This window comes from Saccopteryx bilineata, chromosome 6, assembly GCF_036850765.1.
Source record: "Saccopteryx bilineata isolate mSacBil1 chromosome 6, mSacBil1_pri_phased_curated, whole genome shotgun sequence".
In the NCBI taxonomy this organism is placed as follows: domain Eukaryota; kingdom Metazoa; phylum Chordata; class Mammalia; order Chiroptera; family Emballonuridae; genus Saccopteryx; species Saccopteryx bilineata.
Genome location: NC_089495.1, coordinates 146,711,471 through 146,736,783, shown reverse-complemented (window position 1 = coordinate 146,736,783; position 25,313 = coordinate 146,711,471). Strand labels below are relative to the sequence as shown.

General features: G+C 47.3%; 1 protein-coding gene across 1 annotated transcript; it reads left to right on the top strand.

Moving 5' to 3' along the window:
• Positions 1-1,821: 1,821 nt before the first annotated feature.
• On the top strand, positions 1,822-23,592 carry MATN3 (matrilin 3). The gene is made up of 8 exons (XM_066236900.1): positions 1,822-2,113; positions 9,348-9,914; positions 12,386-12,511; positions 13,340-13,465; positions 15,348-15,476; positions 18,639-18,764; positions 20,339-20,449; positions 23,113-23,592. The coding sequence occupies exons 1-8, from the start codon at positions 1,864-1,866 to the stop codon at positions 23,166-23,168; spliced, it is 1,491 nt and encodes a 496-aa protein (XP_066092997.1). The 5' UTR covers positions 1,822-1,863; the 3' UTR covers positions 23,169-23,592.
• Positions 23,593-25,313: the final 1,721 nt, after the last annotated feature.

The following is a 25,313-nucleotide window of genomic DNA, read 5'->3' as shown; positions in this document are numbered from 1 at the left end:
GAAACATTAGTTATCACAGCATAACTAGCCAGAGCTGACTAATAAAGAAGTAGTCACTTAGAATTGTAAAAGCAAATTGCAGTTATTGTAGTAAATTTGTAAAGAAAGCTACCCATAACTCACTCCCTAGCCTAACCACATGGTTTTAATTTTTACATCTCCCTACATGTAAATATGCCAAAACAGACCTTTGCACTTTCTGTTGCTTCTCCCTCTGAACTTCAGGGAAGGAGTGTGGGGGTGGAAGAGGCCAGGGGAAGGAGCCAGTGCCCAGCACAGAGCGGCCGGTTGTCACGCAGTGAAATGAACAAGCAAAGCCATTTCCTTGGCATTGTGTGACTCAGAAAAGGTAATGCCAGGTGATTTCTTCTATAATGGGCCTGTCATGCCTGCTTAGGGGCCTGCCAAGGCAGGCTAAATATCAGCTTTGCTGTATCATCTTGCATTTCCAGAAGTCCTGGCCCCACCGCAGAGGGCGAACCTGCACGAGGAGAGGCAGGATTTACAGGAATCTCACGGGGAGCAGTGGGGACATCCGCTCTGCCCTCTCGGAGCGTGCAATCAGGTGGGGTCCGGCAGTTTGGATTGTCCTGGAAGTGAAATGACAAGGCTTAAGGAGAGAAAGGGTTTTAAGGTTACTGTGTGGAGTGCGGATTTTAAAGGGCGAAACGCCGGAAGCAGGAAGACCACATAGGCTCCGTTGGAATTCATATTCATGTGTCCTCAGGCACAACCGGCCTCTTTCCTGAAGTCGACATGTTCCCTGAGACACGTCCACCCTTCCTCCTCCTCTCTCTCCCCGGGGACAGTGGGCTCTGGAGGGTCCTTTGGCAGCTCTGTGCTATCATGCCCGCTCCTCCTGAAGCAGGCCAGTAAGAAGTTTGAATTCCTTTCCAACTGGAACGTGACAGCCTTTTCTGCGTCTAGGCAGCCCCGTCTGGGCTCACTCCTGTGGCTGATCTTGTGCCTTTTCCATCCTAGGCCCTTCCTTTGTTTCACTGTCCCCAGCTTTAATAAACGTCGTACCCTCCAAATGCCCCTAAATCGCCTGGACTCCTGTCCTGGAATCTTCGCTCACTGAAGAAAGAACTCACACATTGCAGACTTTGCTGGGGCAGACCCACCTCAGTCCCGGCCCCTTCCCGGTGACATTCTGGAGGAGGAATAGGAGGGAGGGAGGGAGGGAATGAGGGAATGAGGGAGGCAGCGAGCCCCCGAAGCCTCGGAGGGGACAGGTCGTCCTGCCCTCCAGCGAGCAGGGCGCACCCTGGGGACCGTGTGTTGGCCTTGCTGTTCCGGGCCCAGCCTCGTGCGCTCAGCAGTGTTTGCGCACGTTGGGAGCGGGGATGAAAGCACTGCTGTTCTTGCTGCTAAAACCTGTGCCCCCCCCCCCCCCCTCCCGAGCCCTCAGCGAACGTGGGTTTCCTGGCCGGGGAAGAAATGCAGTGAGAAGCTGAGTGAAACCGTGAGCCCGGCAGAGCTGCGCGGACAGGGCAGGCGGGGACCCTGGGGACCAGCAGGGGCGCCCGGGGTCAGGCTGGCCGGCGCGGGAGCGGGAGCGGGAGCGGAGGGCCAGGCGGCTGCGGCCCCGTCGGCCCTGCTAGAGCTGGGGAGGCAGGTGCTGGCCGGGCCCACCCGCCGAGGCCGGCCGCGGTGCAGTAGCGGGCGGGCGGGGTCCAGCCTGCCGTCCCTGCCCCTCCGCCCAGAACCTCGCGCCGCTGGAATGCGCGGGGCGGCTCCTGGTGGCCGGGGCGGGGCGGGCGGGGCGGCCCCCAGGCCGCGGGACCTTTAAATCGGCCGCTGGGACGGCCCCGGCCCGACTGACCCAGCCAGAGAGCTAGCGACTCGGTGACGTCGGACACCATGCCGCGCCGCCTCCCGAATCTGCTCCTGCCGCACTGGCCGCCGCCGCCGCTGCTCCTGCTGCTGCTGCTGCTGCCGCCGCCGTCCCCTGCAGTCCCCGCGACCCCGGGTCCCCTCGCCCGTCCGGGCTTCCGGAGGCTGGGGGCCCGTGGCCCGGGGGGCAGCCCAGGGCGCCGCCCTGATCCGGCCGTCTCCCCCGGCGCTGCGCCCTATTCGGGGGCAGGCCAGCCCGGAGACGCCCGCGGCTCAGGTACCCTCCCCCCGGCGGGGCAGGAGAGGCGCATCGGGGAGGGACAGTCGACGGGGCGCGGCGGGAGGGAGAGCCCGGGCCGGGTGGGCAGGGGAACCCGGCATCGATGTGTTCCCTCCAACCCAGCCTGAGCATCCGTGGCGCAGGAGAAGGGACCCCATACTGGATGCATCCTGTGGGGAAGCTGAGGTTCAGAGAAGGGCGCCAGAGCTAGGATGTGGGTCTCCCGAAGCCCAGACTCCGGTAGCTGCCCGCTGGGATCTGGGTAGGTAGTGTCGGGCCGCTGCGGGGCCGGCGCCCCTCAGGAATCTGTCCCAGGCCCGGCCGCTGCTTCAGCTGATCCGTCTTCCCGAGACTCTGCTCTGAGTTCTCTGGAAATCGCTCCATCTCTGTAGCCCAGGCTCAGTGCATGGCCCTTCTTTTCCTCCTGCCAGCCCTCAGACTACCTCCTGCAGTCTTGGGTCTGGGCTAGAATTCCGCCTTTCCAATCTGGAGTTGGGGTGGGAGGCCAGGCAGGAACCCTGAGCTGCCCCAGCTGCCACCCCACCCCTCCTGTCTTGTAACCATCTTGGTCTCAACCTCTGTTCTGCCCCTGACCACCTGTTCTGCTTCAATTAATTGGGCCTCAAGCCCAAACTGTTTTCTCCTTGGTCATCAAACACCCCTGACGCTTTGGGTCTTTGACGAACGATTCCGTTTCTGTTTGAGTCAGGAGTTGGTTCCTGTGGCAGAACAGAGCTCACACAACCCCGCAGAGCACATATGGGAAACTGAGGCTTGTCAGAGTGAAGGGTCCCAGCCAATTCATGTCAGAGCCCAGAATAGAACCCAGGGCTCTGAAATCCCAGGCAAGGGTCTTTCCACTGCTATCAGCCTGGCTTATGATGATTTGATGTTGACTACCAAAACTCCATCCAGCTTCAGTGCTGCTAGAGGGCAGCACTTAGAGGGGCAGCGCTGCTAGAGGGGAGCACTTAGAGGGGCAGCGCTGCTAGACGGGAGCACTTAGAGGGGCAGTGCTGCTAGAGGGGAGCACTTAGAGGGGCAGCGCTGCTAGACGGGAGCACTTAGAGGGGCAGCGCTGCTAGAGGGCAGCACTTAGAGGGGCAGCGCTGCTAGAGGGGAGCACTTAGAGGGGCAGCGCTGCTAGAGGGCAGCACTTAGAGGGGCAGCGCTGCTAGAGGGCAGCACTTAGAGGGGCAGCGCTGCTAGATGGGAGCACTTAGAGGGGCAGTGCTGCTAGAGGGGAGCACTTAGAGGGGCAGCGCTGCTAGACGGGAGCACTTAGAGGGGCAGCGCTGCTAGAGGGCAGCACTTAGAGGGGCAGCGCTGCTAGACGGGAGCACTTAGAGGGGCAGCGCTGCTAGAGGGCAGCACTTAGAGGGGCAGCGCTGCTAGAGGGGAGCATTTAGAGGGGCAGCGCTGCTAGACGGGAGCACTTAGAGGGGCAGCGCTGCTAGAGGGCAGCACTTAGAGGGGCAGCGCTGCTAGAGAGGAGCACTTAGAGGGGCAGTGCTGCTAGAGGGCAGCACTTAGAGGGGCAGCGCTGCTAGAGGGCAGCACTTAGAGGGGCAGCGCTGCTAGACGGGAGCACTTAGAGGGGCAGCGCTGCTAGACGGGAGCACTTAGAGGGGCAGCGCTGCTAGAGGGCAGCACTTAGAGGGGCAGCGCTGCTAGACGGGAGCACTTAGAGGGGCAGCGCTGCTAGACGGGAGCACTTAGAGGGGCAGCGCTGCTAGAGGGCAGCACTTAGAGGGGCAGCGCTGCTAGACCGGAGCACTTAGAGGGGCAGCGCTGCTAGACGGGAGCACTTAGAGGGGCAGCGCTGCTAGACGGGAGCACTTAGAGGGGCAGCGCTGCTAGACGGGAGCACTTAGAGGGGCAGCGCTGCTAGAGGGCAGCACTTAGAGGGGCAGCGCTGCTAGACCGGAGCACTTAGAGGGGCAGCGCTGCTAGACGGGAGCACTTAGAGGGGCAGCGCTGCTAGACGGGAGCACTTAGAGGGGCAGCGCTGCTAGAGGGCAGCACTTAGAGGGGCAGCGCTGCTAGACGGCAGCACTTAGAGGGGCAGCGCTGCTAGAGGGGAGCACTTAGAGGGGCAGCGCTGCTAGACGGGAGCACTTAGAGGGGCAGCGCTGCTAGAGGGCAGCACTTAGAGGGGCAGCGCTGCTAGAGGGGAGCATTTAGAGGGGCAGCGCTGCTAGACGGGAGCACTTAGAGGGGCAGCGCTGCTAGAGGGCAGCACTTAGAGGGGCAGCGCTGCTAGAGGGCAGCACTTAGAGGGGCAGCGCTGCTAGAGGGGAGCATTTAGAGGGGCAGCGCTGCTAGACGGGAGCACTTAGAGGGGCAGCGCTGCTAGACGGGAGCACTTAGAGGGGCAGTGCTGCTAGAGGGGAGCACTTAGAGGGGCAGTGCTGCTAGAGGGCAGCACTTAGAGGGGCAGCGCTGCTAGAGGGCAGCACTTAGAGGGGCAGCGCTGCTAGACGGGAGCACTTAGAGGGGCAGCGCTGCTAGAGGGGAGCACTTAGAGGGGCAGCGCTGCTAGACGGGAGCACTTAGAGGGGCAGCGCTGCTAGAGGGCAGCACTTAGAGGGGCAGCGCTGCTAGAGGGCAGCACTTAGAGGGGCAGCGCTGCTAGACGGGAGCACTTAGAGGGGCAGCGCTGCTAGACGGGAGCACTTAGAGGGGCAGCGCTGCTAGAGGGCAGCACTTAGAGGGGCAGCGCTGCTAGACGGGAGCACTTAGAGGGGCAGCGCTGCTAGACGGGAGCACTTAGAGGGGCAGCGCTGCTAGACGGGAGCACTTAGAGGGGCAGCGCTGCTAGACGGGAGCACTTAGAGGGGCAGCGCTGCTAGACGGGAGCACTTAGAGGGGCAGCGCTGCTAGAGGGCAGCACTTAGAGGGGCAGCGCTGCTAGAGGGCAGCACTTAGAGGGGCAGCGCTGCTAGAGGGGAGCATTTAGAGGGGCAGCGCTGCTAGACGGGAGCACTTAGAGGGGCAGCGCTGCTAGAGGGCAGCACTTAGAGGGGCAGCGCTGCTAGAGGGGAGCATTTAGAGGGGCAGCGCTGCTAGACGGGAGCACTTAGAGGGGCAGTGCTGCTAGAGGGCAGCACTTAGAGGGGCAGCGCTGCTAGAGGGCAGCACTTAGAGGGGCAGCGCTGCTAGAGGGGAGCATTTAGAGGGGCAGCGCTGCTAGACGGGAGCACTTAGAGGGGCAGCGCTGCTAGACGGGAGCACTTAGAGGGGCAGCGCTGCTAGAGGGGAGCACTTAGAGGGGCAGCGCTGCTAGAGGGCAGCACTTAGAGGGGCAGCGCTGCTAGAGGGCAGCACTTAGAGGGGCAGCGCTGCTAGACGGGAGCACTTAGAGGGGCAGCGCTGCTAGACGGGAGCACTTAGAGGGGCAGCGCTGCTAGAGGGCAGCACTTAGAGGGGCAGCGCTGCTAGACGGGAGCACTTAGAGGGGCAGCGCTGCTAGACGGGAGCACTTAGAGGGGCAGCGCTGCTAGACGGGAGCACTTAGAGGGGCAGCGCTGCTAGACGGGAGCACTTAGAGGGGCAGCGCTGCTAGACGGGAGCACTTAGAGGGGCAGCGCTGCTAGAGGGCAGCACGTAGAGGGGCAGCGCTGCTAGACGGGAGCACTTAGAGGGGCAGCGCTGCTAGAGGGCAGCACTTAGAGGGGCAGCGCTGCTAGAGGGCAGCACGTAGAGGGGCAGCGCTGCTAGAGGCTTGCCCTTGTCGGTGTGTCCAGTCTCATCTGGCCAGTGGTCCTCCATGCCTCAGGTTGGTCTGTGTTGTCTAGCCTCTCCTGCTCCATTCTGGGTGATGCGAGATTGGACAGGGGTTCTTTCCTGCGCCAGCCCCAATGGACTGGATTTGAAATGGCAACAAGATTGTCAGTGAGCCAGGCAGCGCCAGTGTTCACAAGGCTGGTAGTGAGTTCAGCTGGTAGTCAGCTGGTTGCTCCTCGTCAAGAATAGGGATAAAACCCTTTCTTCTAGGAGTTAATTCTCACCTCTGGTCCTGACCCACCTCCCTTGGTGATGGGTCTAGGAGGGGGAAGAAGGATTTTGCATGGGGTGGCTATGCTCCCCCTAAGTAGCACTTGTCTTTATTATCTGGAATACAAACTGATCTTGAATGATGATCCTTTAATATCACATTCCAGTCTTGCAAATTCCTTCCTTACAGATCGTTAAGCTTTTATTTTTAGCATGACTCAGAATTTGGCAATATTGTGAGTATGGAAACATTTTAGGAACTCTAGACTCCTACTTTCTTGGTTTCTGAGAATCCACATCCTGCTGTCTAGAAAAAGGGAGTGAGATTCATAAACAGTGATGGGGTAACTAAATAATTTCCCGGGAGATATAAATCGGGAAGTGACCAGATACAGAATTTCCTGCCACCTGTGTCAAGCCTCCTGTCTTAGTTTTCTGTTGCTGTTGTCATAAGTTACCAAGAATCGGTGGTTTAGCAACAACACATCACCTAAGAGTTCTGTACATCAGAAGTCCGACACCAGTCTCACTGGACTAAAATGAAGGTACTAGCTGGGCTGTGTTCCTTTTGGGAGGATGTAGGGGCGAGTCTGTTTCCTTGCCTTTTTTAGATTGCAGAAGCTGCCCTCATTCCTGGGCTCATGGCCTTTCCCCTCTATTTTCAAAGCCACCAAAGGCAAGTTGAGTCCTCACATCTTGTCACTCTGATCTCCCACTTTTAGGGATCCTTGTAATTACATTGGATCCACCGAATAATCCAGGATAAACTCCCCATCTTGGTCTTTGACTTAATCACACCTGAGAAATCCTTTTTTTCTTTTTCTTTTTAAATTTTATTTATTTATTTATTTTTTGCAGAGACAGAGAGTGAGTCAGAGAGAGGGATAGACAGGGACAGACAGACAGGAATAAAGAGAGATGAGAAACATCAATCATTAGTTTTTCATTGCACGTTGCAACACCTTAGTTGTTCATTGATTGCTTTCTCATATATGCCTTGACCGCGGGCCTTCAGCAGACTGAGTAACCCCTTGCTGGAGCCAGTGACCTTGGGTTCAAGCTGCTGGGCTTTTGCTCAAACCAGATGAGCCCATGCTCAAGCTGGCGACCTCGGGGTCTCGAACCTGGGTCCTCTGCATCCCAGTCCAATGCTCTATCCACTGCGTGGTCAGGCTGAGAAATCCTTTTTGTCATGCAAAGTAATATACAGGTTCTGGGGATTAGGTTGGGGGAGGGTTTAGTCTGTCCCTGTAAATTCACATAGAGGAGTCTGAAAAACCAAGTGGCAAAGGAAGGAATCAGGCACATTTACTTATAAATAGTAAGGACACTATTTTGGTGTTGGTGAAAGCATATGGTGTTCACATAATCAGAAGTTTTCCTTATACTCCTATTATGCAAAAATACCTAGCTCTATCTCTCAGGATTTTCAACATGGGTTTTTTTCCTTGCTTCTAGTCCATGGTAACCAAGGGATGAAGTGAAATTTTGCAGTTGATTTTTTAAAAAAGGATTCCTTTTGACTTAACTAATATATGACATGCAGAACATCTGGTGGTATCTGGTGTCAACAAGCAGGGTGTTTACTAGGTACATGAGATGATGTTGATCTTTTTGTGGTAGAAAATATTGCCTCAGAGAGAGGCAGCCATGCAGGGAAAAGCCTGGAGTCAGGAACTCTGAGGTCCAATCCAAGTTCTACCACCTCTAGCTCTTACACCTCCCTGAGACTCAGGCTTCTCACCTGTAAAATGGGTATAAAAGCAACTTCTGCCCCTCCGGCTTCACAGGGTTGTTGTGTTGGTACCCTTTGATCTCTAAAATGTTATTAATAGTAGGGTATTATTTATTTTCTTAATTGAGTACCTCCAGGCAGCGGATAAAACCAAAAGGATAATTTTCAGTTTTTAAAAGAACACTGCAGAGAGACAGAATTCTTGTCCCTTGTAGGACTTTTTCTGTCATAAACTGCTTGCCCTAAGAAATTACTTGGAATCCGTCTTTCCCCTACTCACTAAGTACATTGCCTTAGCGTAGCATCAACTGCTGCCCCATTAGGAAAGGAGAGAGCTTTGATTGACACTTCATGCCCAGGGATCTTATTTCCATTTGGGACTGTGTGCATGAGGAGTGTGTGTGTGGGTGTTTGTGCGGTGGGATAGGGAAGAGGAATGACTTGAAAAAAGACATTTCCTAACTGGCTTCTCTCTAGTGGGCCCTGAGTTGTGAGCTTGGTGGTGTTGGCTGAGAGAGGAAGGGGTATGGAGTGAGACTGGCCGAGGGGGAAGAATAAGAAAGTACAGATGAAAACAGAAATGTGTCATGTGCCAGGTGTTTTTGTGGAGGAAAGTTATGCGTTCCTTGAGGGCAGGGAATCTGGCTTATTTGCTTTTGTAGCCCTAGCGCTTAATACTGGGTAGGTTCCCCCCAAATTTTGGTGAATGAAGAAATGAAAGAGAGGTGACTAACAGTTTGGTAGGGCAATAGGATAGATACCAAATGGCGATCTTTGCTTCTTAAAACAAGAAATGCCCCCATTAATTTAATTTTCTAAATAAAATTATAAAAAATTAAAAACCAAACAAACAAAAACACTCACAAGAAACAAGAAATACCCACAGAGGTGGAAGTGCAATTAACACGAATCAGATTAAGTTGTCATCCTTCTTTCCACTTGCAGTGCAGCTCAGGCTAGTTGCGTGTTGAGTTCACCAAGTACGGATTAGTGGCCAGCTAGAGGGAGATGTAGGCCTACTCTGGAACTGTGCTTAGCCCCGGGAAGGGGCGGGTGGGGCAGTGTACAGCGAGGCAGCCCTGACAGTTCACCTTTCACACTGTTCAGGGACACTGTCCCATTGCCTCAGATGGCCAATGTGCCCAAGAAGGGTCTGGAATCCACTCCTTCATGTGAGTCAAGAGGAACTTTGAAAGCAAAACTTGAAGAAGGTTCTATGTGTAATTTCAGAGCTCAGCCAGCCTACAGGTGGGATATTTGGAGATACTGCTCACCTCTGGGTGAATTCTCACTAGGGAATTATGATGGCCTAGGTGCTTTCAACATCCAAAGGGTGATGATCTTGGGGAAGGTAGCAGACAGTGGGGCCTTTGGAGGTAGGAGATGCTGCCTTACCTGGCCTCCAATCCCAGAGCATTATGGGTGTGAGGAATTGCCTAATTTCTGATTGTGGTCAGATCACTGCTTAGTCACTTCTGTTCCCCACACCCTTCCTTGCAGGTGTTTGCAAGAGCAGGCCCTTGGACTTGGTGTTTATCATTGATAGTTCGCGTAGTGTACGGCCCTTGGAGTTCACCAAAGTGAAAACCTTTGTCTCCCGGATAATTGACACGCTGGACATTGGAGTCACGGACACGCGGGTTGCGGTGGTGAACTATGCTAGCACCGTGCAGATTGAGTTCCATCTCCAGACCTACTCAGATAAGCAGTCCCTGAAAAAGGCCGTGGGACGGATCACACCCTTGTCTACAGGCACCATGTCGGGCCTGGCCATCCAAACAACCATGGAGGAAGCCTTCACAGTGGAGGCAGGAGCTCGGGGGCCCAGCTCCAACATCCCTAAGGTAGCCATCATCGTGACAGATGGGCGGCCCCAGGACCAGGTGAACGACGTGGCGGCCCGGGCGCGGGCCTCGGGTATTGAGCTCTATGCCGTGGGCGTGGACAGGGCAGACATGGAGTCTCTCAAGATGATTGCCAGTGAACCCCTGGATGAGCACGTGTTCTACGTGGAGACCTACGGTGTCATTGAGAAACTTTCCTCTCGATTCCAGGAAACCTTTTGTGGTAAGTCTTTGTTTCCAGCTAGAAAGATTGATGTAGTCAAACATTATTAAGCCAAAGAAAAATAATTCCTTTTTTATTTTTGGTGGAAATTTCATGGAAAATCTTAAATATAAGCAATGGTGTGTGTGTGTTTTACTAACTTAAACACTTTGTTGGTTTAGGAATATAGAGCTGCCTTATATACAATGTGGTTTGCTCATAAAATTTCCACGTTTGCATTAGAAATGAGAAGGTCTGGAAATATCCAGGATAAATGATCATGCTGTTCCCTGACTGGGTCAGAGAAAAATAAAAATAAAACATTCAAGATGCTGCTCTTCCCACCTCTGCCCACTGCACCATGTTCCCCAGACGTTTTCTCTAGCTTTCCCTGTGTGGATTTCACAAGACTCTTCCTGTTTTCCTGCAGAAGACAAGGCCCTGCATCTGTCCATGAAGGTTGCTGGCCTCTGTTCCGTGTACCTGGCAGGCAGAGGGTACATTTAGTGGCTGCTCTGGCTTTTGGGTTTGGCTTTTTGTCTGGTTATTCTTTACGGAAGAGAGTTAGGGCTCAGGGACACTGGGATTTCAGCTCACTTCACAGAGAGAAGGAACAAGATTTGTTTTTGTTTTTTAATCATTCTATTACTGTTCTCATTTCTTCGTTTAGGATGGAATTTGAAATGGGAATTTTTAGCATGAATCAGCCAAAACCATGACTATGAATCCATTTCAGGCTGGGGTTTATTGCTTGTCATTGATCAGAATAATGAACGTGGGGCTGTCATCATGTTTCATTCATTCGTTCATTTATCATTTGGAGATAATCTTTTGCAGCCCTCAGTGGAATTCTACAAGCAGGTGTGGGCAAACTTCTAGTTTTGGTGAATTTTAAAACATAGACACACACACATACCATAAATACCTTGTGCTATATAATCTATTCCATATTTATTTGTTCGACACACTTTTCATGATCACTGATGATACAAAGATGAAATAAGTCCCTCTCTACCATCCAGCAACAGTCTAGGGTTGGGGATGAGACAAACAAGTGAGCTCATAATTATAACTGTACATTTCAAGGAGACTGTTTATCTAAATTAATGGGAAACTCAGCAATCACCAGTTTGTCAGGAAATGGGAGGTGAAGTCTTAGGCTGGAGCAAAGTTTGCCCTCATCTCAGACAGACTTGGCTGGGATCCCCTTGTCTTTGCTGTCCCAGGACACTCGGCTTTCATAAGCTGTCGTTGGCTTTGGTGGCATCTCCATGGCATTCATTGGTTTCCCAAAGAAAAATGGTTTTCTTTCTCCCAGGAAAATCCCCTGTGCTGTGGGTGTGGGCTTGTCAATAGAGATGCTGGTCTGTGGTGGTTGGGTCTCAAAGCTAGAACCTAGGGTTGGGCTTGAAGGCCATAAAGTAACAAGTGGTGAGTGGCAACCTTTCCTCCTGGTACAAAAGACCTGTTTGTTCTGGGGGTGGGGAAAGGCCCTCTCTATGGAAAAAAGACTGAGGAGCAGCTTGTTGTAGTCTGTGGGCTGGAAATATCATTCTATGAAAAGGCTATTCTTGGGAAAATGTTAGCCTTGTCCTGTTGCCAAAGCAGTGGAGGCTGGGTTACCTGCCACAGGGTGCCAGCCTCCTCCAACAGGCCTTGCTTTCTCAGAATGACTAAATTCATTGATTCTTCTTTGAAAACATCTCCTTAGGGAAAAAATCCAATGACATGTAAAATGGCTGTAAAAAAGTTGGAGATGCAGTTTAGCTAATATCTCATTAATTTTGTTCTTTTCTTTTTACTTGAGTATAACATGATTTTCTTCTCTTTACTGATATCAGAGGCCCTGAAGTTGCCTATGTTTAAATTTGCTGCATATTTGGAAGGCAGGTACCTGCCTCACCATGTGCAAGTTCAAATACACATTGCTGCCCAAGTGTGAGTTCCAGGCCTAGAGGAACGTGCCTGTGTGTGAATTCTGTTTAGACACAAGCTATAGAACCCTTGGGTACCAGACTCTGGTTGCAGTGGGACAATTAGCTCATAGAGCTTCAGGAAGTACATTATAGTTCTCCCCATTTTTGGCTTTAGGGAAGTAAAAGTCTTTTACACAGGTAGGTGATTAACCCTTTGAGTAGTGAGGTTTTTGTTAACCCTTTGAGTGAGGACATACATGAATGTTTGTACTACTCAAGGGGTTAAGTTGAATAAATATCAAATTGCCCAACCCATGTAAGTGTTGGGTTTCAGCTCCCAAATTAAAAATTCCCTTTCTTTGTTGAGAAAGTTAATGATAAGATCTGTGATTTAAAATTAGCAACATGACTAGTTGAAGAGTGGTGTTCCTCGTAATCCAGAGGCAGAAACAAATAGCCAAAATTTACAGTGAACTCAAGATAGGATCAGAAAGAAACCAGAGACATGGGAGAAAGTACTCAAAATGTTTCCGTGTCAATACTGACTGTTGTCAACTTTCAACTTCCTTTGCACAGCGGTGGACCTGTGCATGCTGGGCACACATCTATGCCAGCACGTGTGTGTCAGCGACGGGAACGGCCAGCACCACTGCGAGTGCAGCCAGGGCTACTCCTTGAACGCTGATAACAAGACGTGTTCAGGTGAGGCCTGCTTCCCCACGGGTGGCCAACTGGAGCTCACATCTGGGGACCTACTCTCCAGGTTTTGGACTGGCCTTATGTTTTTCCCCTAATTGCCTTTTGGCTGGTTTACTGTTATCAACAATTTTCCTCAATAGGGAAAAGGAGAAGTAATACATAAATCAGCCTAGTACAGTATAAAAGCTTGGTCCTTTGGAGGATTTGAAATTATCCCTGGATTTTATTTAATTAACTAAAAAGCTTTTGCCCTAGCTGGGTAGTTCAGTTGGTTAGAGTGTGATTCCAATATGCAAAGGTTGCAGGTTTGATACCTAGTCAGGGCACATGCAGGAATAGATCAGTGTTTCTCTCTTTTTCTCTCCTCTAAAAAAAGGAGTTACCTTTTCCTCTCTGTGACCATAGATACTCATAGAATCTAGGAGAAGTAGATTTAGAGAGGTCCTCCACTCATTGGATATAGGAATATTCACATTCAGTCATGAAGAATGGGAAGTAGGCCCATATTTTAAAAAATCCTGGAAAAAATATTTGAGAGGAAGATAACTTACAGGTCATTTAATTCAACCTACTCATTTTACAGATAATGAATTGAGACCCAAAGATGGGAGACTACCCATGTATTGGGTCTGTTAGTAAAGAATGCAAGACCAGAAACTTGGTTCCCAACTTCCAGCCCTGTAGCCTTTCTCTTGTGCCAAGCTGCTCTTAGCTGTGTGTGTGTGTGTGTGTGTGTGTGTGAGAGAGAGAGAGAGAGAGAGAGAGTAGTGAGGTCTGTAATTATATATTCACATTGGCTGTGTTCACGTTTGTCCTGATCATTTTTTATAGCTATCGATAAGTGTGCCCTTAACACTCATGGATGTGAACACATTTGTGTGAATGACAGAATGGGCTCTTATCACTGTGAGTGCTACGAGGGTTACACTTTGAATGAAGACAAGAAAACGTGTTCAGGTAAGTGGGGGAGTTGGCTTTAACTATTGCCACCTCTGTCTACCTAGTTCTCTAACTAGTGTCAGAGGCAAGGGTCACATTGATGGGAAACTTGATCTGTTTTTCCTCCTTTGCTATGCTTGGCTTTTCTGATTTCTAAGTCTTGTTAGAAAAGTTATATAGCCCTGGTAGGGTTGCTAAGTGGAGAGAGCGTCATCCCAGCTCACCGAGGTTGCAAGTTTGATCCCTGGTCAGGGCAATACAAGAAGCAACCAATGAATGCACAGCTAAATGGAGTAGAATTTTTTCTTTTTCTTTCAGGGACAGGGAGAGAGAGTCAGAGAGAGGGATAGATAGGGACAGACAGGAATGGAGAGAGATGAGAAGCATCAATCATCAGTTTTTTTGTTGCAACACCTTAGTTGTTCATTGCTTGCTTTCTCATATGTGCCTTGACCGCGGGCCTTCAGCGGACCGAGTAACCCCTTGCTCAAGCCAGCGACCTTGGGTCTAAGCTGGTGAGCTTTTTGCTTAAGCCAGATGAGCCCGCGCTCATGCTGGCGACCTTGGGGTCTCGAACCTGGGTCCTCCGCATCCCAGATCGATGCTCTATCCACTGCGCCACCGCCTGGTCAGGCGAATGCACAGCTAAATGGAACAACAAGTTGATGCCTCTTTTTCTCTCCATCTCTTGCATAAATGAGAAACAAAGTTATATATATATCACGGCGAACATGTGTAAGAGTGTTGTTCATTTCCTTCTCTGTACCTGCCCAAGCAGTCCATTCCAAATGCTAAAGACTGTGTAACAAGTTAAAATAAAATATCACCCCCAGGATATTTATTACTTACAAAGGGAGGGCAGAAACTACTCAGTGGAGAAACCTGGCGGACACCACTGTAACCGAGCGGCCAAAGCTAACATCAACAGTAGTAACACGCAGCGACATCGTGACCTCCTGACACGATGCACTGAGGGTACAACAGCACTCTGTGGTGAGTTGCTAAAAAATCAGAGCCACGAGGAAACAGCAGACAACCCCAGACTGAAAGACATCCTATGAAGTAATTTTCCAGTACTTCTTGAAAGTGTCAAAGTCATGAAAGACAGGAAATAAATAAAAATTAGAGGAGACTAATAAGGAGATGTGACAGTTTAATGCAATGTATGATCCTAGTTGGATCCTGGACCAGAAAAGGGACCTTGGTGGAATAATTGGCAAGTTTGAATGATTAGTCAGATTAATAGATTAGTTATAAACTAATATGCTATCAGTGTTAATTTCCTGGTTTTGAAAATTAACACTATGGTTATATAATATGTTAACATTTGGGGGAACTAGATGAAGAAAAAAATTGTACAATTTTTTTGCAACTTCATATGCCTGAAATTATTTCAAAATGAAAAGTTTTAAAAAAATTTAAAAACTTCGTATCAGTACAGAGAATAAGTGCATTGAGTGACAATTTGGGTCTTGAGTTCTGATGCTGTTCTAAGTCAGTTGGTCTCTTTTGGACTCAGTTTCCTCATTTACAACAGAAGAGGGTCAAACTACACTTTCTTCAAACTCCATGTCTTTCTGAATCTAGTATAATTACCTCATACTGTAGGTATCCCTCTGATTTAGCCAAAATACTAATAAGCCTGAAAGGAATGCTTTAGAAAGTATTTTATGAGATACTTAGATTATAAAAACTCTATATAGATGACTCTGAAAAGGACTTGGGAACAGCAGAAGAATGAGTGTTGTACCCCAGTAAGAGCAAATAGTATTGATGCTTTTGAAAAGTTCCTAAGGGGTTTTCTTCTTACACATTTCGAGTGCAAATAAGATTCCTATATATAGGCAATGAAAGACTTTTCCACGTTTAATTTCTTTTTTCCTGGCCTTTTGTCTGGCAGCTCAAGATCAGTGTGCTTTGGGTACACATGGCTGTCAGCACATTTGTGTGAATGACAGAGGAGCTGGGTCCCATCACTGTGAATGCTATGAGGGCTATATGCTGAATCAAGATAAAAAAACATGCTCAGGTAAGGCACGCGGAACAAGTTCTTTCACACTTGGCTCTTTCTGTTGCAGTGAAACCAACTTGCAGTTTACCAAGAGAGAGATTCTTCAAAGTAACTTAAAGAATTGGGCTTCAAGGTGACTGAGGACAGTTTGACTTTGGGTGATGGGTATGCAACATAATTGAATAACAAGATAACCTGGAGATGTTTTCTTTGAACATATGTACTCTGATTTATTAATGTCACCCCATTAAAATAAAAAAAAAAGAATTGGGCTTCAGGCAGTCTACTGTGCTTGCAGACTAAGGCACATATTGCTTTAGATTTAGGGCCATGTGCTCACTAAATTCTGCAAACAAAGTTGACTTCAGAAAATTACTGGGAAATTACTCCCTAGTAGGGGATATGAGAAAAGCTCATTGAATGTAGGGTCCTTATCCAGGAAAATTTTATTGCTCTGTACACTGGGGGCTTGTAAAGTAAATAGGAAACTTTAGAGGAAGTCGGTTGGACAGTAACTATTTGATGTGATAGGCTGAACTGATCTTTTTCCAATTAAAACTTGGTCTGGAACTTTTCTGTAGCATTAATCTTAAAGCTGGGTCATGTTGGTAAAGGAGACTTTGTAAATGACTGAATTAGACCCACACAGATCTTCCAGTAAGTTTGAAGGAAGTTGTTCCCTGACAGTTTCTAGATGATCAGTCTTCGATGAATTGGAGACTTGGCTAGTGAGCCTGTGCCAGAACAGGAATCCTCGTTAATTTGATTTAAATTTGCTGGCAGAACAGGGTGGCATTTATAATGTAAAAACATTCCTAAGAGAAATTCCTAGTTTTCCAGGTGGTGTTTAGCTTTGGCATATTCAATACATTTAAAAAAGATTTTATGTATATTTTCCTCTCTCTTAAAGGAGATATATTAGGTGACCCTTCCAAGAGAGAAGAAGGCAAATGGCTTTCACCAATTTACTTTGTAAAAAAACGAGATCAATGAAAGAGTACATTTATTAACGCTACAGAAAAGTTCCTGTGCTAAGTGCTGTGGAGAATAAAGCAGCACAGATTTCAGCCTCTGAGAACCAATGCCTTAAGTAAACAGAGACTAAGTAGCCAGGAAGAGGGACTGAAGGTAACTAGGGGCCTGGGTGGAGGCATGTCCCCTTGTTATCTCCAGTGAGTGACCCAGAGCTAGTGGGCCTGGAAGTGACATTTCAGGATGGTGCCAGGTAGATGGCAGAGCGGAGAGATGGAGTGGAAAAGGGGACTGGGCCTGACCTGTGGTGGTGCAGTGGATAAAGCGTTGACCTGGAAATGCTGAGGTCGCCGGTTCGAAACCCTGGGCTTGCCTGGTCAAGGCACATATGGGAGTTGATGCTTTCAGCTCCTCCCCCCTTCTCTCTCTCTGTCTCTCTCTCTGTCTCTCCCTCTCCTCTCTAAAATGAATAAATTAAAAAAAATTAAAAAAAAAAAAAAAACTGGCTTGCACCGGCTTGCTCAGGGAGGCAGGGCTAGGTCAGGGGGCGTGGAGAGGACTCCTGGCTGTACCTCTCAGATCATTACAAGCATCCCACTTGGTACTTCAGGCTTCCAGGAACATTGAAGTCCTGGGAAGAAGAAACAAAGTTACATATCAGGAACAGATATGGAATAAAATGAAACATTTTACTAAAAAAACCCCATAGAAATCAAAGAAAGTTCCCAATCAGGCTGACTACTCCAGTAATACTTCCGGAAGCTAGCTAAAGATAACTGGCACTCCTCAAAGCCTACTGTGTGCACGTGTGGTGCCAGGCATTCAGACACAGTCACACATTTGGTGCTCACAGAAACAGCAGGAGGGAACAAGCACAGACAGACTGGGTAACTTGCTCCCAGTCACTCAGCTAATGAGCAGCAGCGCCAGGATTTGAATCCAGGGAGTTGTTCTGGTGATTACATATGCTCTTAAAACACTAAGCCTTACTGTCTCCTGGTAGCCCAAGGTAGCAAAGGGAGACAGATAAGAAAGACAAGATGGTGGAAGGTTAGTATTTCTATATTTTAGAGCAGTAATGAATACGATCTAAAGCTGGGGTGCATGGGTCAGACCCCCTCTAATGTCCTGCCTTCCCCTAGTGGGGCAGCAGGAGGGCTTATGAGTTCAATGTGGAGGCTCAGAGCAGAGGCGGGGGGTGGAGCCATGCCCAGTGGAAATCTCTAGAGTTGGCTGCTAAGCTGGGGTAGGGGAAGAATGAAACTTTCTCTGATTAGGCATTTTGCTGGAACCAGTAGAATTGTAGAGATGAAGTCAGAAAGACACTTGATGGATAGATTACACAGAGCCTCACATTTCACGCCAAGCTATTTTAGAGGCAATAATGAGCCATGGAAGGTTCTGGAAAATGAAATGACACTTAAGAGAGTTAGAGGGGAACATGTGAACTAATGTGGCCCCTGCAGTGACAGAGGGACGGTCTATCTGGAGGCCTTCCTGAGTTTGCTGGAGAACCGTGCTTTTCACTGGTTCCAGGTCACTTGGGCCGTGGGACTAGAACAGCCCTTTTCTCTGCTCCCCACCCAAAGTTGGGCAGACAGTCTTCCGCCATGCAATGTATTAATATGTGACAGGTTACAACTACTTCACTGTCCAACTGTGCACATCCTTATCATCCTCATCCTTGTTATTTTCTGTGGGTGGGGGGGAATGTGTGCAGGTCAGTGGTTCTTCTCCCACTTGGTGAGCTATCGAGGGCAGGTCCTTGGCTATTGGAGTCCTTTTTGTGTGGCATCCAATTCAGCTCCCTGGGCCCCTAAGAGTGATTTGGTGGCAGTGAAGTGGATCCATGTATGGTGGAAGATGCTGGAGGCATCAGTGGTCATCAGGCAAGGTGGAAGGGGAGCTTTGGAATACAATGAAGACTCAGGGAAGCCCCAGTGCCGAGAGAAGGCACCCCCAGATATCAGCAAGGAGTGAAAAGGAAAGGGGTGGCTGCAATACAAGGAGAGCTAAGGGGATGTAAGATGGAGGGCAGGAAAATAGGCTCGCTGTTGCTGGAACGTGGGAGACTTGTTTCTGACGATTGAAGGACTCATTCTCAGCATTTGATGGGACCAAACCAAAGCCTTGTTCTCCCAGAAGCCTGTGTTTAGTTTCCTGTTGTAATTTGTGGCTGTTTTTCTTCCCTGCCCTGCTTCTGGTCAGTCCGTGACAAGTGTAGCCTGGGCTCTCACGGTTGCCAGCACATCTGTGTGAGCGATGGGGCCATGTCCTACCACTGTGATTGTTACACTGGCTTCATCTTGAATGAAGACAAGAAGACATGTTCAGGTAAAGTCTGTCCCTTTACTCCTGCTTCATTTGTAGGACAACCTAGGAGTAATCGTTGCTCTCTCCAAGTCAAAGCACATTCTTCTGGTCAGAAGCCTCCAGGAGGTCCCGGCATCAGAATGAGACAGTGCTACTCCTTCCTGCAGGCATTCTTCCCTCCATGGTCTGGTTTCATCCTCCCTCCCTCTTGAATTAGAAGGAAGAATCACTCTTGGACATTTTTCTATTCCTGGAAGGTGGGGATTCCAGCACAAACCCCTTTGTTTAAATATTCACTGAATCATTCGTTCAGCAAGGATTCACGGAGCTGCTTTTACATACCCTATTAGAAGGTCCTGAGGAAGGGCCTGGAGACAGATTAGTGTTTTGTAGTTAGCAGTGTTCTAGTCTTGCCTTTCTTTTGTTAAATTCGCTCCAAAATCCTTTATTCTTTTTGATGCTATTGTGAAGAGATCCATCTCTCAATTTTCAGTTGTGCTCCACCGCAGTTGTCCAGTTTTCTGTGGGGTCTTTTCATTACAACATCCCACTGAGCCCCTGCCCTCAGGGAACTTGTGGTCTATCAGGCAAGATACACTGAAAAAGAATCCCAAGTACCAACTTTATGCTCGGGACAGGGAAGGCGAGTGGGCTTATACTTGGAGTTCAGTGGGCACATTCTGGTTTAGTGACTAACTGACTGATTGAGATGGTCTTGGAGCTGGCCATCCCTGGAAGGTTCAGCAGGATTTGGACACGTAGGTAGATGGTATTTAATCAACTGAGTTTTTGGTCTCCCAGCCTCATATCGTGTGTTTGTAGAATGTGGGAGACAATGTAGGAGCAAAGGGCCACTCCCTGTCCTTAGGCAGTGCTACTACTCAATTGGAAGATTACATATCAGTCTTTAGACCTAGGGGGAGTTGCTCTCATTTCTATTAGGCAACTTTAGGGGCTATGATATCGGGTAGGAATAGCTGCTTCACTGAATTACAGAGAGAAACAGGAATTAGCATTATCAGCCTCCAGGGTCTTTGCTTAAATGTCAACCTGACTTTTAGTTCCAAAGTACTTAAGGGTAAGAACTAGAACTCCCATTTTAAATAATTCAATAGAATAATAGTCTATTTAGGGAACCAGGAATTATTTAGTTTTAATCCTTGAAGTATTTTGGCCACACACATAGGGGTTTTACTCATTTTCATTTTTTTAAAGGAGGGCACAGTATCACCAGATTGTCTTATCTCTGCATTCTTGACTTCCTGCTATACTGTCTTTTGAAAACTTTAACTTTGTATCATGGAAATTTTCAGACCATCACAGAGGTGTAGAGAAAATATAATGAGCTCACATATAACCATCGCCCAGCTTGATAATGGTGAACTTGTCCCCAGCATTTCCTAATTCAATTTATCTGTGACATTAACATTTCAAAGTATTGTTTCTTCTTCCTGTGTTCTTACATCCTTTTACCTTCCAGAAAGTGCATTTAGGTAAGTCTTAACAATGGAACTATCAAATCGTGGATTTCCCGATGTGATGTGATTGCTAATGAACTATTGATATAACACTTCATGCACTGTTGTTGTCATTAGCCATTGAAGAAGCACAGAGACTCGTCTCCACAGAAGATGCTTGTGGGTGCAAAGCCAAGCTGGCATTCCAGGATAAGGTCAGCTTGTACCTGCAGAGGCTCAACACCAAAAATATCCTTTCTGGAAGATTTTCTGCTTCTGCTTAAAGCCTACCGAGGTACTGCAACGAGCCAGACATTTTAGGATATTACACGGGATAAGGGCCCTCCCAATTCATTAAGTTTCAAGATGAGCAATAGTAAACTGTGCAGCCTTTATTTTTTAAATTTAGAGTTCCTTTTAAACGTTTTAAGAGACCGTTCATCCCCTTCATATTTACATGTAAGAGCTACCTGTTTCTTTTCCCTGTGTTTTTCCATAGCAGCGTGTGCTCCTCATGGAGCTCTTATTAACAGATGGAGCTAGCATGCTATGATTCCTTAACATGGCCTCTTAGTTCAGAAGCTGAATGAGTCAGCTGATTAGCGGGGTGTGATGGCTCTGACGAGACATAGCTGTACACTTTGGCAGGCCAAGTGGTCAAAAAGCAGACTTGAAATGTAACAAGGTACCGTGTCAGAAATATTCAAAACCAGTTCTTTAGCCAAAGTTGTAATTCAGGAAAAGTACTTTTTCTTAGCTTCTTAGCACAGCTCAAGTTAACAACACTGATCTTGGTGATCTTAGAGGAATGGTGTTCAAATGATGTGTTATAGGGGTGCACTAGGAGTATGCTGAGACTTTCAGGAGGTGTGGTATGTGTGTGCGTGTGTGGGGGGCAGTGGAAGGGGGCGGCGGACTGAACGTTTTAAAGAGATCAGTGTCCATATCCTTCCCTTCCTTAAACTGCTCTGCCTGAAATGCTCCTTAGGGTCAGCCGCTATCCTTTCTTCTGGCCTCACTTTAGCATCACCATTCTCCTAACTTGATACAAGACAGGCACACCTCTCCCATAGCCTGAACTTTTACCAAGCTGAACTTCTGGGAAAAGTAAAAGCTCCAAGAGCCCAACAAAGGGACAGCTCAACAGTTTCTTAAACCAGAGCTTCATACACACTGCTCTCCCAGTCCAGTCCACTAAGAGATAACTTTCCGATCATTGCATTTCCCCATGTATAAGATGCACCTTAATTTTGGATCTCTAAATTTGAAAAAAAAAGTATTATATAAAGTTATTGAACTCAAGTTTTATTCATCATAAAATTCATACAACTCCTCATCACTGTCAAATGCAAGCAAAAAAAAATCTACAACCACTGCATAAGATGCATCCAGGTTTTAGACCCCGAATTTTTCCAAAAAAGGTGTGTCTTATACATGGGGAAATATGGTACATTTTACCTTTTATTAAGGATTTTTTTTTTTTTGTATTTTTCTGAAGCTGGAAACGGGGAGAGACAGTCAGACAGACTCCCGCATGCGCCCGACTGGGATCCACTCGGCAAGCCCACCAGGGGCGACGCTCTGCCCCTCCGGGGCATCGCTCTGTCACAGCCAGAGCCACTCTAGCGTAGCGCCTGGGGCAGAGGCCAAGGAGCCATCCCCAGCGCCCTGGCCATCTTTGCTCCAATGGAACCTCAGCTGCGGGAGGGGAAGAGAGAGACAGAGAGGAAGGAGAGGGGGAGGGGTAGAGAAGCAGATGGGCGCTTCTCCTGTGTGCCCTGGCCGGGAATTGAACCCGGGACTTCTGCACACCAGGTCGACGCTCTACCACTGAGCCAACTGGCCAGGGCTTATTAAGGATTTTTATGTCAAAACTTGCAACTTATTTGTTGTTTGGAAAAATTATGTGCTCATAATAGTTGTAATAATAACTCAATCCAGATGATTTTTAAAAAAATTAAGGACTTATGGTCAAAGAAAATTAATTGAAAGGTAATTTCAATATAAATGTGTGCGCTTGTTTGTGTAAGTATAATAGAGTGATCAAGAAAAATTTTCCGAGATTGAAAATAGAATTAAATTCTGTGGAGAAAGTAGAAAGGAAATACAAATTATTTTATTTTAAGTATTTTATTTTAAAAGAATGATAGTAGGTTTCAGGTCAGTATGGTTTTTTTTTTTTTTTTTTTTTTTTTTTTTTTAAAGAGACAGAGAGACAGAGTCAGAGGGACAGATAGGGACAGACACACAGGAACGGAGAGAGATAAGAAGCATCAATCATCAGTTTTTCATTGCAACACCTTGTTCATTGATTGCTTTCTCATATGTGCCATGACCGGGGGCCTTTAGCAGACTGAGTAACCCCTTGCTCAAGCCAGCGACCTTGGGTCCAAGCTGGTGAGCTTTGCTCAAACCAGATGAGCCTGCGCTCAAGCTGGCGACTTTGGGGTCTCGAATCTGGGTCCTCCGCACCCCAGTCCAAGGCTCTATCCACTGGGCCACTGCCTGGTCAGGCCAGGTCAGTATGGTTTTAATATTACATGGGTACATTTGAAAGACTGATTTAATTTTATTTTAGAGAGTCAATATTAATAACAGCAGAAATGGCATATTTTGTAACTAAAACTCATGATGAAAATTTTCATATTTAAATTTGCACAACACTTATTTGTCAAATTATTTTATGGGACATATGAGCTCAAATGTTTGAAGACTACTGCTTTACATCATACTTTCTAAAGAAAAGAATTCCTGAGTTTTAGATTACATTAGACTTTTGATGAGAAAACACTTTCACTTTTTAAAATTTACAATAGAACGTAATTATTTTATTTTGTGCTGAAGTGTTTAAAAGTGTGTTTATGTTTTCTAATGTCTAAAAATAAATGGTATTAGCCTTAACAACTAGCTACTCGATGACATTTTGGAGAAGTTGCAAGCAAATGACTACAGACAAATACACCGTTGAATTGCTCAAAATTTTCATCTGGAAATATGAAGAACTTGGTATATTTAATACTTTTGCATATTCCGATGTTCCTGCTAATAATCTACCATTACAAATGCTTGAATATGACGTGGATAAATAGTTTGAGGCTCTGCTGGAGAATAGGTGTCATTTTTCTAAGTAAACATATGTCCAGATCGTTATTAAAAGCAAACTTTAGTGTTGCTAAGGTATGACTGTAAAATGGTTGGTCAGAAATAGAATGAAAAGTTTAATATGATTTTATTTACTAATTGAGCCACTTATTTTTTGTCCAGTTCCTAAGTTCTCATTTTATTCTCAAACACAAGTCTATTTTTTTCTATAATTATGTTCATATTATATATTCATTTTATTTTTAAATGTATAGACAAAGAAGTAAATAAAAATCACCTCTACAAAACTACTAACATTTTGCTATTTTTTCAAGTGTTTTTCTTTTATAAGATATTTTTCATTTCTTTATTCAGTTCCTTTTTAAAACAATTTTTATTTAATTTGTTGGGGTGACATTGGTTAATAAAATTATATAGGTTTCAAGTGTACAGTTCCATAATACACCATCTGTATGTTGTATTGTGTGTTCACCACCCAAAGTCAAAGTCTCTCCTTCCATCACCTTTTAGCCTCACTTTACCCTCTTCTACTCCCCACACCCTCTACCCCTCTAGCAATCACACCATTATCCGTGTTTATGAATTTTTTGCTTAATCTGTTCACCTTTTCACCCAGTCCCACAACTGCCTTCCCCTCTGACAGCTGTCAGTCTGTTCTCTACATCTATGAGTCTGTTTCTATTTTGTTAGTTTATTTGTTCCTTAGATTCCACATGAATGAAATTACGTGGTATTTGTCTTTCTCTGACTGGCTTATTTCACTTAGCATAATGCTCTCCAGGTCTATCCATGCTGTTGTAAAGTGTAAGATTTCCTTCTTTTTTTATTTTTATTTTTTTATAGCTGAGTAGTATTCTGTTGTGTACCATAGCATTTTTTTTAATTTTTATTTTTTCTGTATTTTTCTGAAGCCGGAAACAGGGAGAGACAGTCAGACAGACTCCCGCATGTGCCCGACTGGGATCCACCCGGCACGCCCACCAGGGGGCGACGCTCTCCCCACCAGGGGGCGATGCTCTGCCCCTCTGGGGCGTCGCTCTGTTGCGACCAGAGCCTCTAGCACCTGGGGCAGAGGCTGAGGAGCCATCCCCAGTGCCCCGGCCATCTTTGCTCCAGTGGAGCCTCGGCTGCGGGAGGGGAAGAGAGAGACAGAGAGGAAGGAGAGGGGGAGGGGTGGAGAAGCAGATGGGCGCCTCTCCTGTGTGCCCTGGCCGGGAATCGAACCCGGGACCCTTGCACGCCAGGCTGACGCTCTACCACTGAGCCAACTGGCCAGGGCCCCATAGCATTTTTTACCCACTCATCTACTGATGGACACTTGGGCTGCTTACAGATCTCAGCTATTGTAAATAACACTGCAATGAACATATAGGTGCATATATTCTTTTGAATCAGTGTTTTGGGTTTATTTGGATATATACCCAGAAGTGGATCTCTGGGTCATAATGCAGTTCCATTTTTAATTTTTTTGAGGTAACTCCATATGCTTTCCACAGTGGGTGCACCAATCTGCATTCCCACCAACAGTGCAGGAAGATTCCTTTTTTTCTACATCCTCACCAACACTTGTTTGTTGATTTAATGGGGATAGCTATTCTGACAGGGGTGAGGTGATAGCTCATTGTGGTTTTAATTTGCATTTCTCTGGTGGTTAGTGGTGTTAAGCATCTTTTCATGTCTATTGGCCATCTGTACGTCCTCTTTGGAGAAGTGTCTATTCAGGTCCTTTGCCCATTTTTTAATTGGACTATTTTTTGGTGTTGAGTTTTATAAGTTCTTTATAAATTTGGATATTAACCCCTTATCAGATGTGTCAGCGGTACGTTCTGCCATTCAGTGGGTTGTCTTTTCATTTTGTTGATTGTTTCCTTTGCTGTGTGAAACCTTTTTAATTTCATGTAGTCTCATTTGTTTATCTTTTTTTGTTTCTCTAGTCTGAGGCCATATATCAGAAAAATATTGCTATGAGAGTGTCCAAAATTTTACTGCCTATGTTTTCTTCTAGGATTTT